The 11,905-nt window shown below is 52.2% G+C and overlaps 2 protein-coding genes and 1 pseudogene across 2 annotated transcripts; 1 reads left to right on the forward strand and 2 right to left on the reverse strand.

The window, feature by feature from the left end:
- Window positions 1-3: 3 nt before the first annotated feature.
- LOC123383695 lies at window positions 4-1,819 on the reverse strand. Its single transcript, XM_045051693.1, has 3 exons — window positions 1,580-1,819; window positions 1,060-1,165; window positions 4-689 (listed from the first exon to the last, which is right to left on the reverse strand). The coding sequence occupies exons 2-3, from the start codon at window positions 1,129-1,131 to the stop codon at window positions 153-155; spliced, it is 609 nt and encodes a 202-aa protein (XP_044907628.1). The 5' UTR covers window positions 1,132-1,165; window positions 1,580-1,819; the 3' UTR covers window positions 4-152.
- Window positions 1,820-3,053: 1,234 nt separating this feature from the next.
- On the reverse strand, window positions 3,054-4,753 carry LOC123383696 (EKC/KEOPS complex subunit LAGE3-like). Its single transcript, XM_045051695.1, has 3 exons — window positions 4,051-4,753; window positions 3,544-3,669; window positions 3,054-3,331 (listed from the first exon to the last, which is right to left on the reverse strand). The coding sequence occupies exons 1-3, from the start codon at window positions 4,131-4,133 to the stop codon at window positions 3,205-3,207; spliced, it is 336 nt and encodes a 111-aa protein (XP_044907630.1). The 5' UTR covers window positions 4,134-4,753; the 3' UTR covers window positions 3,054-3,204.
- A 1,189-nt stretch (window positions 4,754-5,942) lies between these two features.
- Window positions 5,943-11,899, forward strand: LOC123383691 (annotated as a pseudogene).
- The last annotated feature ends 6 nt before the right edge of the window (window positions 11,900-11,905 follow it).

The following is an 11,905-nucleotide window of genomic DNA, read 5'->3' on the forward strand; positions in this document are numbered from 1 at the left end:
TCGCTTTGCCCTCTGCTGCGGCAGCCCTGACGGGCTGTCCCCCCCTCCCCCCAGGAACAAAGTCTTTCGGCTCTCGGGGTGGGGGGGCTGGACGTGCCAGGGGCCCTCAACTGGGAGGTGACCCTGTGTCTGCAGGCCTGCTGGGTGCTGGCCTACTTCTGTGTCTGCAAGGGGGTCAAGTCAACAGGAAAGGTACAGCTGGAGGCCGGCGGGTCGGGGTGGGTGATGATGGCAGGGGTGGGGGCAGCATGGCCGGTGGGGAGAAGGGGTGTCTCCGCTAGGGGGGGGCAGGTGGACCCTGCCATGCGAGGTGACCGGGCCAGGGCCTGAGGCGGGGGCAGGTCCTTGAACCCAGCCCGGTGGATTTCCCACGCGTGCCTGGGTAGTGCTCCGCAACCTCCACACTCCAGCCCAGCCGACTTCCGTCCTGAGGGGACAGGCCCAGGCGACCCCCAGCTGAACTTGCCTGTGTCGGGCATCCCTGCCCCAGTTTCCCTCTCTTCCTCACTCACTACTTCCTCACTCTCTGCTTTGCGGCCAGCCTGGGGGGACCCGGCCCGTGGCCCTCCTTTGCCTACCTGTCCTGCTCTGCTGAGGGTGGGACGGAGGCAGAGGTCTTCGCGGTCACCTCGCTGTCGCCTCTGTCTCTGGCCGGCCCAGTCCACTCCGTCCTGCCCAGGACCCTGCCTCTGTGCAGAGAACCACAGGAAGCATGGGACCTGCCTCCAGGCCGATGTCCTGCTCCCCACCTGGGGAAGGTCCTGCCTCCACCCTCCCTCTCTACAGCTGACCTGTCCTTGCGGGGGCAGCCGATGGCCAGCTGAGCACCCCGCTTCCTTCGGGAGGAGCCCAGGCTCTGAGGAGTAGAAGGGGGGGCTGCAGGCTGGCCTCCCGCTTGACCTCGGAGTGGACCGTACCACAGTGGGGGGAGTGTGGCCCGCCTGCCCCCCTGCTGAGGCTGGGGACCCCTAAGTGGGGAGGCGGGGCCGCAGGGCCCCTTCTGAGCAGGTTACCCCCCCCCGTCCCTCCCCCGCCCCAGATCGTGTACTTCACGGCTACCTTCCCCTGCGTGGTCCTCGTCGTGCTGTTGGTGCGGGGAGTGCTGCTGCCCGGCGCCCTGGATGGCATCATCTGCTCTCTCAAGCCTGACTTGTGGAAGCACTCACTGGGTCGTGAGTGCCGCACCACGTGGGGCGTAGAGATCACGCACACAAGGATGTCAAAGAATTGAAAACACCAAAGGTCATGTAAAGTCATTCTGAACCTTTTGGGGGAGAAATGCACACAAAAGAAGTGGGGACCACCCTCAATCCCACCACACAGACATACGAGGTGTTTACACTTCAGGCTACCGTGGCAGGATTTCCGTGCACATATACAGTAGCTTCCTAAGTTGGGATTTTAGTGATTTCCCTTTTGCACTGTGGTTTTTCCCTATGCGACCGCATCCCTGTTCTCCGTGGCCACTAACTACTTTAGCTCCAGTCGCCATCCCTTTCCTCCTTGCCTGCTACTGGCAGGCTTGCCCCCCGACGGGAGCCCCTTCGTGACCTTCCCAGACCGCCGATCTGATCCGCACCTGTGCTCAGTCGCCCCCTCCAAAGGCCGCTTTGGTGTGTCCACCGGTACCGGGGAAGGGGACGGGGTGCGGGGCCGTGTCCGTCTGGGCTGTGGCCCATCTCCCTCCACGAACCGCTGCGAGGTCGTGGAGCCCCACGTGCTGGGGACACTGAGCCCAAGGAAGAGGCAGGGCCCTCTGGACAACAGGCCGTGGTGCCTGGCGGCCTCCCACGAGGTCTGGGGAGGGGCTAGGGGTGTGGGGAGGGGGTGGAGCTGAGGTGGGACTGGTTTGCGTGGGTGCAGTGGGGTCACGCGTCACAGCGCGTGGCGACGATTGGTGAGGGAGCAGCCGCTGGAGAGGCAGCAGCTGCTGGAGAGGCGGCCGAGGGCGGGGTTTATAGACGTGCACGTGTTGAAAGATCCTTGTTTTCCGGCTGCAGGTTCCTCCTGCCCGTGCCCGGAGATGAGAGCTGCCTGCCCCGTAGGCAGTGACAAAGAACAGGGCAGACAGAGACAGTCCGAGGCTCAGGCTGAGGCGCTCTTTGGTGACACTGCTCATTGAAATGCTTCCACCAGCCACAGGCCGCTCTAGACACTGGCCACCTTCTTGCTGTGACACCTGCCTCCAGGACAAGGCAGCTGTGCCTTTACTTTCCTCACTTGTCCTGAGGACCTATTTGGAGACGCTCAGGTACAGATTCGTAACTATAGAGTCACGGCGTTCTCCACTGCTCAGTCTCTCTCTGCTGACACTGCTAATTCTCCCTCAGGCAAGGCTCTGTTCCTCCTCTCTCCGATTTAGAGACTCACCTCGTGCACCGGGGCGTCGCCCATTCCCCTCCTCAGCCACTCGGGTGCCTTGTACGTGGCCCCACTGTTGTGCTAAATAAGAGAGTCTTGGAGGGGAAGGCAAAGGGTAATGTACTTCATGTCCCCTCCCCACCTCAGGGAGACCTCTTCCCCTTTTTGTTTTCCTCCAGGACCCTTGTCAGGACTTCAGGGAAGCAAGCAGCAGCGTAATAAACTGGAAAAACACTTTGGGGAAGGATGATACAAGTGAGAGCCAACCACAAGGAGCTCTGAGAATTGTGGGTTCGGAACCTCAGGGAATGAGGCCTCTGATGACACGGGAGTATAGAATGGGCAGTGGGGCCGACCTAGCCAGCTGTCCCAGCGCTCTTCTGCACAGATCTGAATCAAGGCCGAGAAGCCACAAAGTCCTACTCTGCAGGTATTATACATGACTATGTACATGCTAGTATAAAACTAAAACAAAAGTTCTAACATGTTGACAGTAGTTAATGTCCTGAATAACAGGACATAATTTTTTTCTCCCGTCGCCTAACTTGTCTTCTTCAATTGCCTTCTAGTACTTGAGTATCTGAATGTCAGAATCTCTCCCCCTACCTGAGAACAAAGGCGAGAATAGGAGAAGGCGTAGATGCTTTAAAAATAAACCCAGACACAGAATAGTAGCAGTTACCATTTGATCACCAAAAAAAAAAAAAAAAAAAAAAAAAAATGTGGATCTGAAGCACCCAAGGGCCAGTATAGGCAAAAGATGCGGCCTCAGTAAGAAAACGGCAGCTGCTGCAGGAATCACTGTCATGTGGGGGGGACACAGAGTTGGGTCCAGCCACCTTTTCACTGCTGCGGCTTTGTGAAAAAGGGGGGCATGATGATCTGCATGGCCCGTATCACTAGGGAAAGCTGGCCAAGACAGGAGGTGATGGACATTTGGAGCTGGCCAGGGTCATCGGCAGTCAAGCGGCTACGAGGTAGGAAAAAATAAGTCAAGTTAGAGGGCCGGTGGGGCACATTCCCCGCTCCGCCCCTTCACACAGCAACGATCCTAGAGCACCACACTCCTTCCTTCGACTCACTCCTTTCCTGTTTCCCTTGTCTCCGTTACAGCTCCTCCGGAATTGACCTTGTCCCTGGTCACCTGCCACCACCCTCTCCCTGGACCGTTCTAGAACTAACACAGTCAGGATGCTGCCGTTCACATGGAGCTCCTCCCGAACTGGCTCCTGGAGCTCCTCGTTTGGAGTCAGGAACCTGTGGGCAATCTCCGCATCCATGGCCGAGGGGAAAGGTATAGTGAGGGTGCTGGTGGAGACTGGGTTAAGGCACCATCCACAGTACTAATTTTGCCTGTGCCTCAGGCCTCCTCTTCAGTGAGGCCTGCCTTCCCCACCCCAGGCTGACCCTCAGGCTGTCCACAACCTCCCACCCTATACAGCCAGGCCACCCCGGATAGCATTGTCCCTACCGCTTCAGTCCCATCAGGCGGTCCACCCCACTCCCCATCCTCTGTCAGCACGGGCCAAACCCTAGCCGATACCCTCCAGGTGCCCGGAGCTCCCTCCTGCTCCCCTTTCAACTCCACTTCCCCAAGTCTCCCCCCCACACCCCACCCCGCCGCGCGCCAGACCACCTCCAGCCCATCCCCCTGCCGTCCAGCCCGCTGGGACTCCTTGAATAGGATACAACTGAAGCAGTCGGTTACCAGGACCTCTAGCGCCAGGCGCGGCATCTCCACCAGGACCTGGTGTGTAGGGTGCCCGCTCCATTTGGAGAGCGCCACCAGAGGCGGCACCTACCTCTCCCACAATGCTGGTTCTTTCCGGATCGCTCAGGCCTCCGGGGTTGCTGGGATGGCCAGGGTCACAGGCACCACCCGAACCACCAGGGACTCTGGGGCCACTGACACCACGAGGTCCACCTGGCACACACTGGCCACCACCTGCTGCGCCCACCACCACGCCCACGGCACCCGTGCCTTCGTCTGCTGCCCTCACGGGGCCTCCACCAGCCACCTGAGACCCAACTTTGAATCCGCCCACCCTCTCAAGGCATCACTGAAGGACAAAGCGCTCTCTCACAATGCTTCACCCCTTTACTCCACAATGCAATTCCGGATGCCCAGAGCAACTGTCCACACGGACCACTGGTAATGCCTCCTGACCTGTGATTGGTTCCCACCAAGCAGTCCCTTCTGTAGCCAATCAGTTCTCACCTATGAAGCTCCACCCCTTAGAGTGCCACGACACCCTAGGGCGTCTGCCCAAATGGGCACCCGCGTCGATGCGTCTGCCTGAACCAGCCGTGCCACGAGCCTTCGACGGCCCGCCAGCTGCGATATCCAGGAAGCCTCTGCCTGACACTACTCCCCACACGGTGGTGCGGCTCATGGTCCCCACTGTCCATGCCCAAACAGACTGCCATGGCCCAACTCCTAAAGCCTCTGAGCACGTGACTGAGCTGTGTAGAACTCCGTGACTCTATAGTCACGAATCTGTACCTGAGCGTCTCCGAATAGGTCCTCAGGACAAGTGAGGAAAGTAAAGGCACAGCTGCCTTGTCCTGGAGGCAGGTGTCACAGCAAGAAGGTGGCCAGTGTCTAGAGCGGCCTGTGGCTGGTGGAAGCATTTCAATGAGCAGTGTCACCAAAGAGCGCCTCAGCCTGAGCCTCGGACTGTCTCTGTCTGCCCTGTTCTTTGTCACTGTCTACGGGGCAGGCAGCTCTCATCTCCGGGCACGGGCAGGAGGAACCTGCAGCCGGAAAACAAGGATCTTTCAACACATGCGTGTCTATAAACGAAGCACCGCATCGTTAGAATGAAAGATAAAAACCATATGATCATCTCCCTAGGTGCAGAAAACGCATTTGACAAAATAGAACATATTTCCATGATAAAAACCCTCCACGAATGGGGGCAGAGAAAAGTTGTATAGCTCAATACCACAAAGCCCACATACGACAAAACCCACAGCTGACATCATACGCAACAGTGAGAGGTTGAAAGCTTTCCCTCTAGAATCAAGAACAAGGCAAGGCTGGTCAGAGACGTACCGGGTTAAATTTCAATCCTTGACGTTGAAATGTGTTGAGAATTGGTCCGTGGCTCAGAAAATGCTTTATCTTGGCGAACATACTTGTACTTGAAAACAATGTGTAGTGGACACACATGTGAAATTCAGATCTCCTGTTTAGTGTTCTAAAGACATCGGTCAAGGTAGGTGATACCACTGATCGTATGTTCTATGTCGGGGGACAACAAACTTTTCACATAAAAGAGGCCCCGGGCTGGATTTGGCCAGGAGGCGGTAGTTTGCCAATCCCTGCTCTATTTCTTTTAACAGAGTGTGTTGTCTCTCTCTCTCGCTTGCTGAGAGAGGATGTTAAAAACTCCAACCGTGATTTTGGACTTGTCCCTTTCACCTATTAATCTCAAAAATTCTTGCATCGCGCGTGTGTCTGCGTGCGTGCGTGTGTGTGTGTGTGCGTGTGTGTTAAGTTTATTTATTTTGAGAGAGGGGGAGAGAGAGAGCCAGTGGGGGAGGGGCAGAGACAGAGGGGGACAGAGGATCCAAAGCAGGCTCGGTGCCGACGGGCAGAGAGCCCGACGCTGGGCTGGAACTCACCAACGGTGACATCATGACCCGAGCCGAAGTCAGACGCTTACCGACTGAGTCACCCAGGCGCCCCGTGCATTTTGAAGGTGTGTCATTAGGCACAGACATATTTATGATCATTTTCTCTTCCAGATGGATTCATTGCTGCTGTTACTAGTATGAAACGCATCCCTTCATCTTTGGTAACACAGTTTTCCTCGAAGTCTGATTTCTCTAATATCGATATAACCACATCAGGCTTCTTTGCTCACTATTTATTCGTAAGTCCTTTTCCATCCTCTTACTTCTAACCTATTGGTGTCTTTGTATCTTGAATGTGGCTCACGTAGACAGCGTGTAGTTTGGTCACTTAAAGAAAGCACCCTTCTAACGATGTCTGCTTTTAAATTGGACTGTTTGGCAAACTCACATTTAATACGATTACCGATATGGTCGGATGTAAGTCTGCCATTTTGCTATTCAGTTTTTGTTTGTCCCTTCTCTTTTTTTGTTTTTGCTCAGCTTATTTGAGGCAAAATGCACGTATGGGAAGTTGCACACATTTAAGCGTACGGTTTCATGAGTTACGACAAAGGTGTCCACAGCCAAAGCCGAGATACAGAACATTCCCATCGCTCTCACAGTCGCCCTTGTGCCTCCGTGCAGACAATGTCCTCCTCTACAGTCTGCCCCCACACAGCAAATTCAGCTTAGATTTTGCCTTTTCTGGAATTTCCAGGAATCACACAGTATGTCCATCCTTCTTTGTTGCTGACCGGTATTCCATTGCGTGGATGTACCGTAACTTAGGCTTAACCACTCACCTGCTATTGGACGTTTGGCTTGTTTCCAAACTGCGGTTATTGTTAATCAAGTTGATACGAAGATTCACGTACAAGTCTTTGCACACACATATATTTTTAATTCCCTTGTGTAACTAGCAGAAGTGGGATTTCTGGGTCACATGGTAAGCGTAAGTGTGACTGTATAAGAAACGGAAGCACTGTTTTCCGATGTGATCATACCAATTTACAGTCCCACCAGTGACATGTGAACTTTCCATTGTGTCTGTATCCTCTTTTAGTCATCCTGTGTCTCCCGACTTTATTCCTCTTTTGCAAGTTCGAGCTGCCTATTCCAGGTTCTTTGCATTTGGATATACACTTTGGAATCAGCTTGTCCATTTCTGCGTTATCACGATTTTTACTGGGTTTGCAATGAATTTCTAGAATGGTGTGGTGGGAGTGTACATCTTAAGAATACAGGGCCTTGGGGCACCTGGGTGGCTCAGTCGATTAAGCGTCTGACTCTTGATTACGGCTCAGGTCATGATCTCACGGTTTGTGAGACCGGGCCCAGAGTCGGGGTGTGCACTGACAGCTCCGAGCTTGCTTGGGATATTCTCTCTCTCTCTCTCTCTCTCTCTCTCTCCCTCCCTCCCTCCCTCTCTCGCTCCCTCTCTCTCTCTCTGCCCCTCCCCTGCTCATGCTCTCTCTGTCTCTTCCAAAATAAATAAATAAACGCTAAAAGAAAAAAGAATACAGGATCTTCCGCTCCACGCATAGGATGCGTTTCTCCATTTTTGTAAGCTTTCTTTCACTTATCAATAGGTTTTAGTGTTCACCGTAAAGGTTTTGCACATATGTTATTACATGTGTCCCCAAATACTTCATGTTTGGGGATGCTATTATAAATGGTAGTGATTTTTTAAAATGTCACTCTTCTTTTTTTTGTACATCACTTAGGGGTTTCTACGTAAACAAGCATGTCATCTCTGAATAAAGATAATCCCTTTTCTTTTTTTGCAATCTGTGTCACTACTTTTATTCCTCTTTCTTGCCTAGTGCACTGCCTAGGATTTCCAGGACAGTGTTGAATGGAAGTGGTGAACATCCATACCTTGTTTCTCAAACTTTGCGGGCGAGGGAGCGGGGGCGGTGATTCTATCTTTCACCATTAAGTATCATGTTAGCTGTAGGATTTTTGTAGGTTCCCTTTATCAGATTAAGAACGTTTCCCTCTAGTCCTAGTTTTCCGAGAGTTTTTGTCACGAGTGGTTGTTGGATATTGTCTGATGCTTTTTTTCTGTGTCTGTTGAAATGATCACATGTTTTTTCTCCTTCATTTTCTTATTATGACAGATGACACTGATTGACTTTTTTGTTTTTAATGAAAACCAATTCTTGGGATAAACCCCACTTGGCCATGATGGTATCATCCTCTTTGTATGTTGCTGGGTTGAATTTGCTAATATCGAATCAAGTTCTTTTGTGTGTGTGACTTCCTGAAGGATATTGCCCTGTGGTTTACTTTTCTTGCAATGTCTTCATCTGGTTTTGGGGTTGTGTAATGCTGGCCTCATAAGATGATTTGGGAAATGTTTCTCCTCCTTTGCTTCCTGAAAGCATTTGCGTAGGAGTGGTGATAGTTCTCCTTTAAGTATTTGGAGGTAGCCACTAGTAAACCCACGGGGGCCTGGAGTTTTTGGCTCCATTGCTTTCATAGATGTAGGGATATTCGGGTCTTCTATTTCTTCTTGAGTCAGTTTTGGTAAGTTGTGTCATTCAAGGAATTTGTCCATTTCATCTAAATTGGGAAACTTACCCACAAATATTGTTCCTAATATTCCCTGGTTACACTTTATTTTTCAAAATCAGCTTTATTGGTATTTTTAGAAAAACATTTTTTTAACATGTATTTATTTTTGCGACAGAGACAGAGCATGAATGAACAGGGGAGGGTCAGAGAGAGGGAGACACAGAATCTGAAACAGGATCCAGGCTCTGAGCTGTCAGCACAGAGCCCGACGCGGGGCTCGAACTCACGGACCGCGAGATCATGACCTGAGCCGAAGTCGGTCGCTCAACCGACTGAGCCACCCAGGCGCCCCTGGTATGTTTTTTGTTTGTTTGTTTGTTTGTTTGTTTTAAAGAAGCTTTCAGGGACACCTGGGTGGCTCAGTCCGTTGAGCGTCCGACTTTGGCTCAGGTCACGATCTGGCAGTTGGTGAGTTCAGGCCCCACATGGGGCTCGCTGCTGTCAGCGCAGTTCACTTCAGATCCTCTGTCCCCCTCTCCCTGCCCCTCCCCCACATGCACTCTCTCAAAAATGAATAAAACCTTTAAAAAGTGGGGGAGAGGGCGCCTGAGTGGCTCAGTCGGTTAAAGGTCTGACTTCGGCTCAGGTCATGATCTCACGGTCCGTCCGTCGGTTCGAGCCCCGCATCGGACTCTGTGCTGCCGGCTCAGAGCCTGGAGCCTGGAGCCTGTTGCGGATTCTGTGTCCCCCCTCTCTCTTTGCTCCTCCCCCACTCGCTCCCTGTCTCTCTCTGTGTCAAAAATAAACATTAAAACAGAAAAGAAAGAAAGGAAAAAAAGGCTTTCCGCTTCATGGATTTTCCTCTATTGTTTGTCCATTTAACGTTTTATTCATATCTCCTCTTAGCTTCATTATTTCTTTCCTACTGTGTATTTAGGTTTTGATTTTATGTCTTCTTCACAAAGTGACCCCTCTATCGTTAGCAAACGTCCTCCACCCCATCGTATTCCTTGTCCTGAAGTCTGTTCTGCCTGCTCTTAATATAGCTACTCAAACTTTCTTATTAGAAGACTTGCATGGTGTATCTTTGCCCATCTTTTTACTTTTACCGTATCTGTGTCTTCATAGAGCACATTTCTTACGCGTAGCATATAGTTTTGCTTTGCCTTTTTATCCAGTCTGGCAATCTCCGTGTTTTAGTTGCCACGTTTAGACCATTTAGAATAAATGTAACGAGGGGTATCGTTGAGTTTCCATCTACCATCCTGCTATTTATTTTCTGTTTGCCCCATGTGTTCTGCGTTCCCCTCTCTGTCTTTTCGCGACTCCTTTCAGATTGAGTAATTTCTAGAAATTCACTTTATCTCCGCCAGAGAAGTGTACATATTAACCCTAGGGTTCTAGGGATCCTAATATGTGTTTTACCTCATTATAGACCACCTTCAAGTAATTTCAAATCACTTCGCACGTAACGTAAGAACATTACAGCAGTACCCTTCCAACCACCCACTGGTGTCCTTTGTGCTGTTGTTGTCATACCTTTTATTTCTATAGCAGTTACACACCCCACGCCGTGTTGTCAATAATTTTGCTTTAGATGGTTTGCGACGATTGAGAGACATTTTGAAGGGAGAAAAAAATGTTTACATTTACCCACATACTTTCCAGTTCTGGAACCCGCTTCATTACTTCATGTAGGTCCAAGTTCCCACGTGCTATCATCCTTGCTTGTGGAGAACAGCCTTTAACATTTGTTGTAGTGCAGGTTTTCCGCTGACAACGAGTTAATCTCAGCTTTTATATGTCTGAAAAAGTCTTTATTTTGCTTCCTTTTTTCATGGAGGTAAAATCGAGATAACATAAAATAAACCATCTGAGAGTGAACAGTCGAGTGGCATTTAGCACATTCCCATGTAAAAGGGTTGCCGAGCAGGGCTGGCACAATGAAGAGAGCAGCTGGGGAAATCGGACAAGCTAGCCTTGGATAGGAGGGCAGGGCTCTCTTCCACCGAGGCAGGGGATAGGCAAGGGCGTTTGCTGCTGTGGGCCAGTCCGAAGATGTGATATGGGGCACGGAGCTGACAGACTTCTTGCCCGATGGTCAGAGAGGAGAGGAGAGGAGAGGAGAGGAGAGGAGAGGAGAGGAGAGGAGGGAGAGCGTATCACAGAGGGCCTGGTAGGTCGCCGGGGGGACTTTGGCTTTGACGCTGAGTGAGATGGGAGGCACTGAAAGGTTCAGAGCGGGAGGAGGAGGGACCTGACTAGTGTCCTATCACTGCTCCTGAGTTGGGGCTCTGCTGGGTTGGTGAGGGTGAAATAAGGGGACCACTGCAGGTAATTACGAGGTCTAGGGTCCTTATTCAGGTAGAAGCTTCTGAGGGACCGACTTTGATATCCTTGCAGGAGGTGCATGCACCGTGGCTTCAAGGTCTGTGCACCTTGTCTTGGTGTGGGGTTACCGATTCCATTCTACTGGCCTCGACCTTACCGCTGGCCTCCTGAACCTAGCCTCACTCCCCCAATTCTGAGTCTTATTTTCTTAAGCTTGAAACCTGTCTCTTTTTCTTGTTGTTGTTGTTGTCTCTGGACCTTCCCTCACCCCTGCTGCCTTGTGCAAATTGGAACTCCACACTTGGATCCTCATCTGACTCTGAGTTGGACTCTACAGGTGCAGGTTTCTGCGCATGGTTCCGGGCAGCTGGGGAATGAGACCCGAGTGTCGCTGTTCCTTCTGGAAGGGCTGGCCGACGCAGAGGAGTTGAGGCCCTTGCTCTTTGTGATCTTTCTGCTGGTCCACAGCGTGGCTGGGCATTGCCAGCCTTACTGTGATGGACTCCCGACTCCACACTCCCATGTACGACTTCTTAGTCAACCTCTCACTGCTGGACACTGCCTATATCTCCAGCACGGGGCCTCAGGTGCTGGAACACCTGCTGGCAGCAGTGCGGACCGTGCCCTATCGTGCTTGTCTTCCCCAGATCTTCTTTCTCCACTTCCTGGCTCCCTGGGAGTGCTTCCTGCTCACAGCCATGGCCTGTGACCGCTATGCAGCCATCGGCCGGCCACCGCACCACCTAGTCCTCTTGGGCCGTCGGACGGACCCGGGCAGGAATGGCTTCCACCTCCCGCCTGCTTGCCTTGGCCGATGCGTTCGCCCACACCGTCCTTGCAGCTCCACTGAGGTTCTGCGGGCCTCGCCTCATCACCCACTTCTCCTGTGGCCTCCCTCCACTGACCAGACTCTCTTGCTCAAGCACGTGGGCCAGCGAGCTTGCCCTGTTCGTCTTCAGTTTCGTGGTGGCTCTTGCACCCCGTGCCCCGGTTGCGATCTCCTGTGTACGTGTTGTGGCTGCGATTCTCAGGATTCACTCCGCTGACGGCCGAAGAAAAGCCTTTTCCACCTGTGGTG

Source organism: Felis catus, assembly GCF_018350175.1.
Source record: "Felis catus isolate Fca126 chromosome X unlocalized genomic scaffold, F.catus_Fca126_mat1.0 chrX_random_Un_scaffold_90, whole genome shotgun sequence".
Lineage (NCBI taxonomy): Eukaryota > Metazoa > Chordata > Mammalia > Carnivora > Felidae > Felis > Felis catus.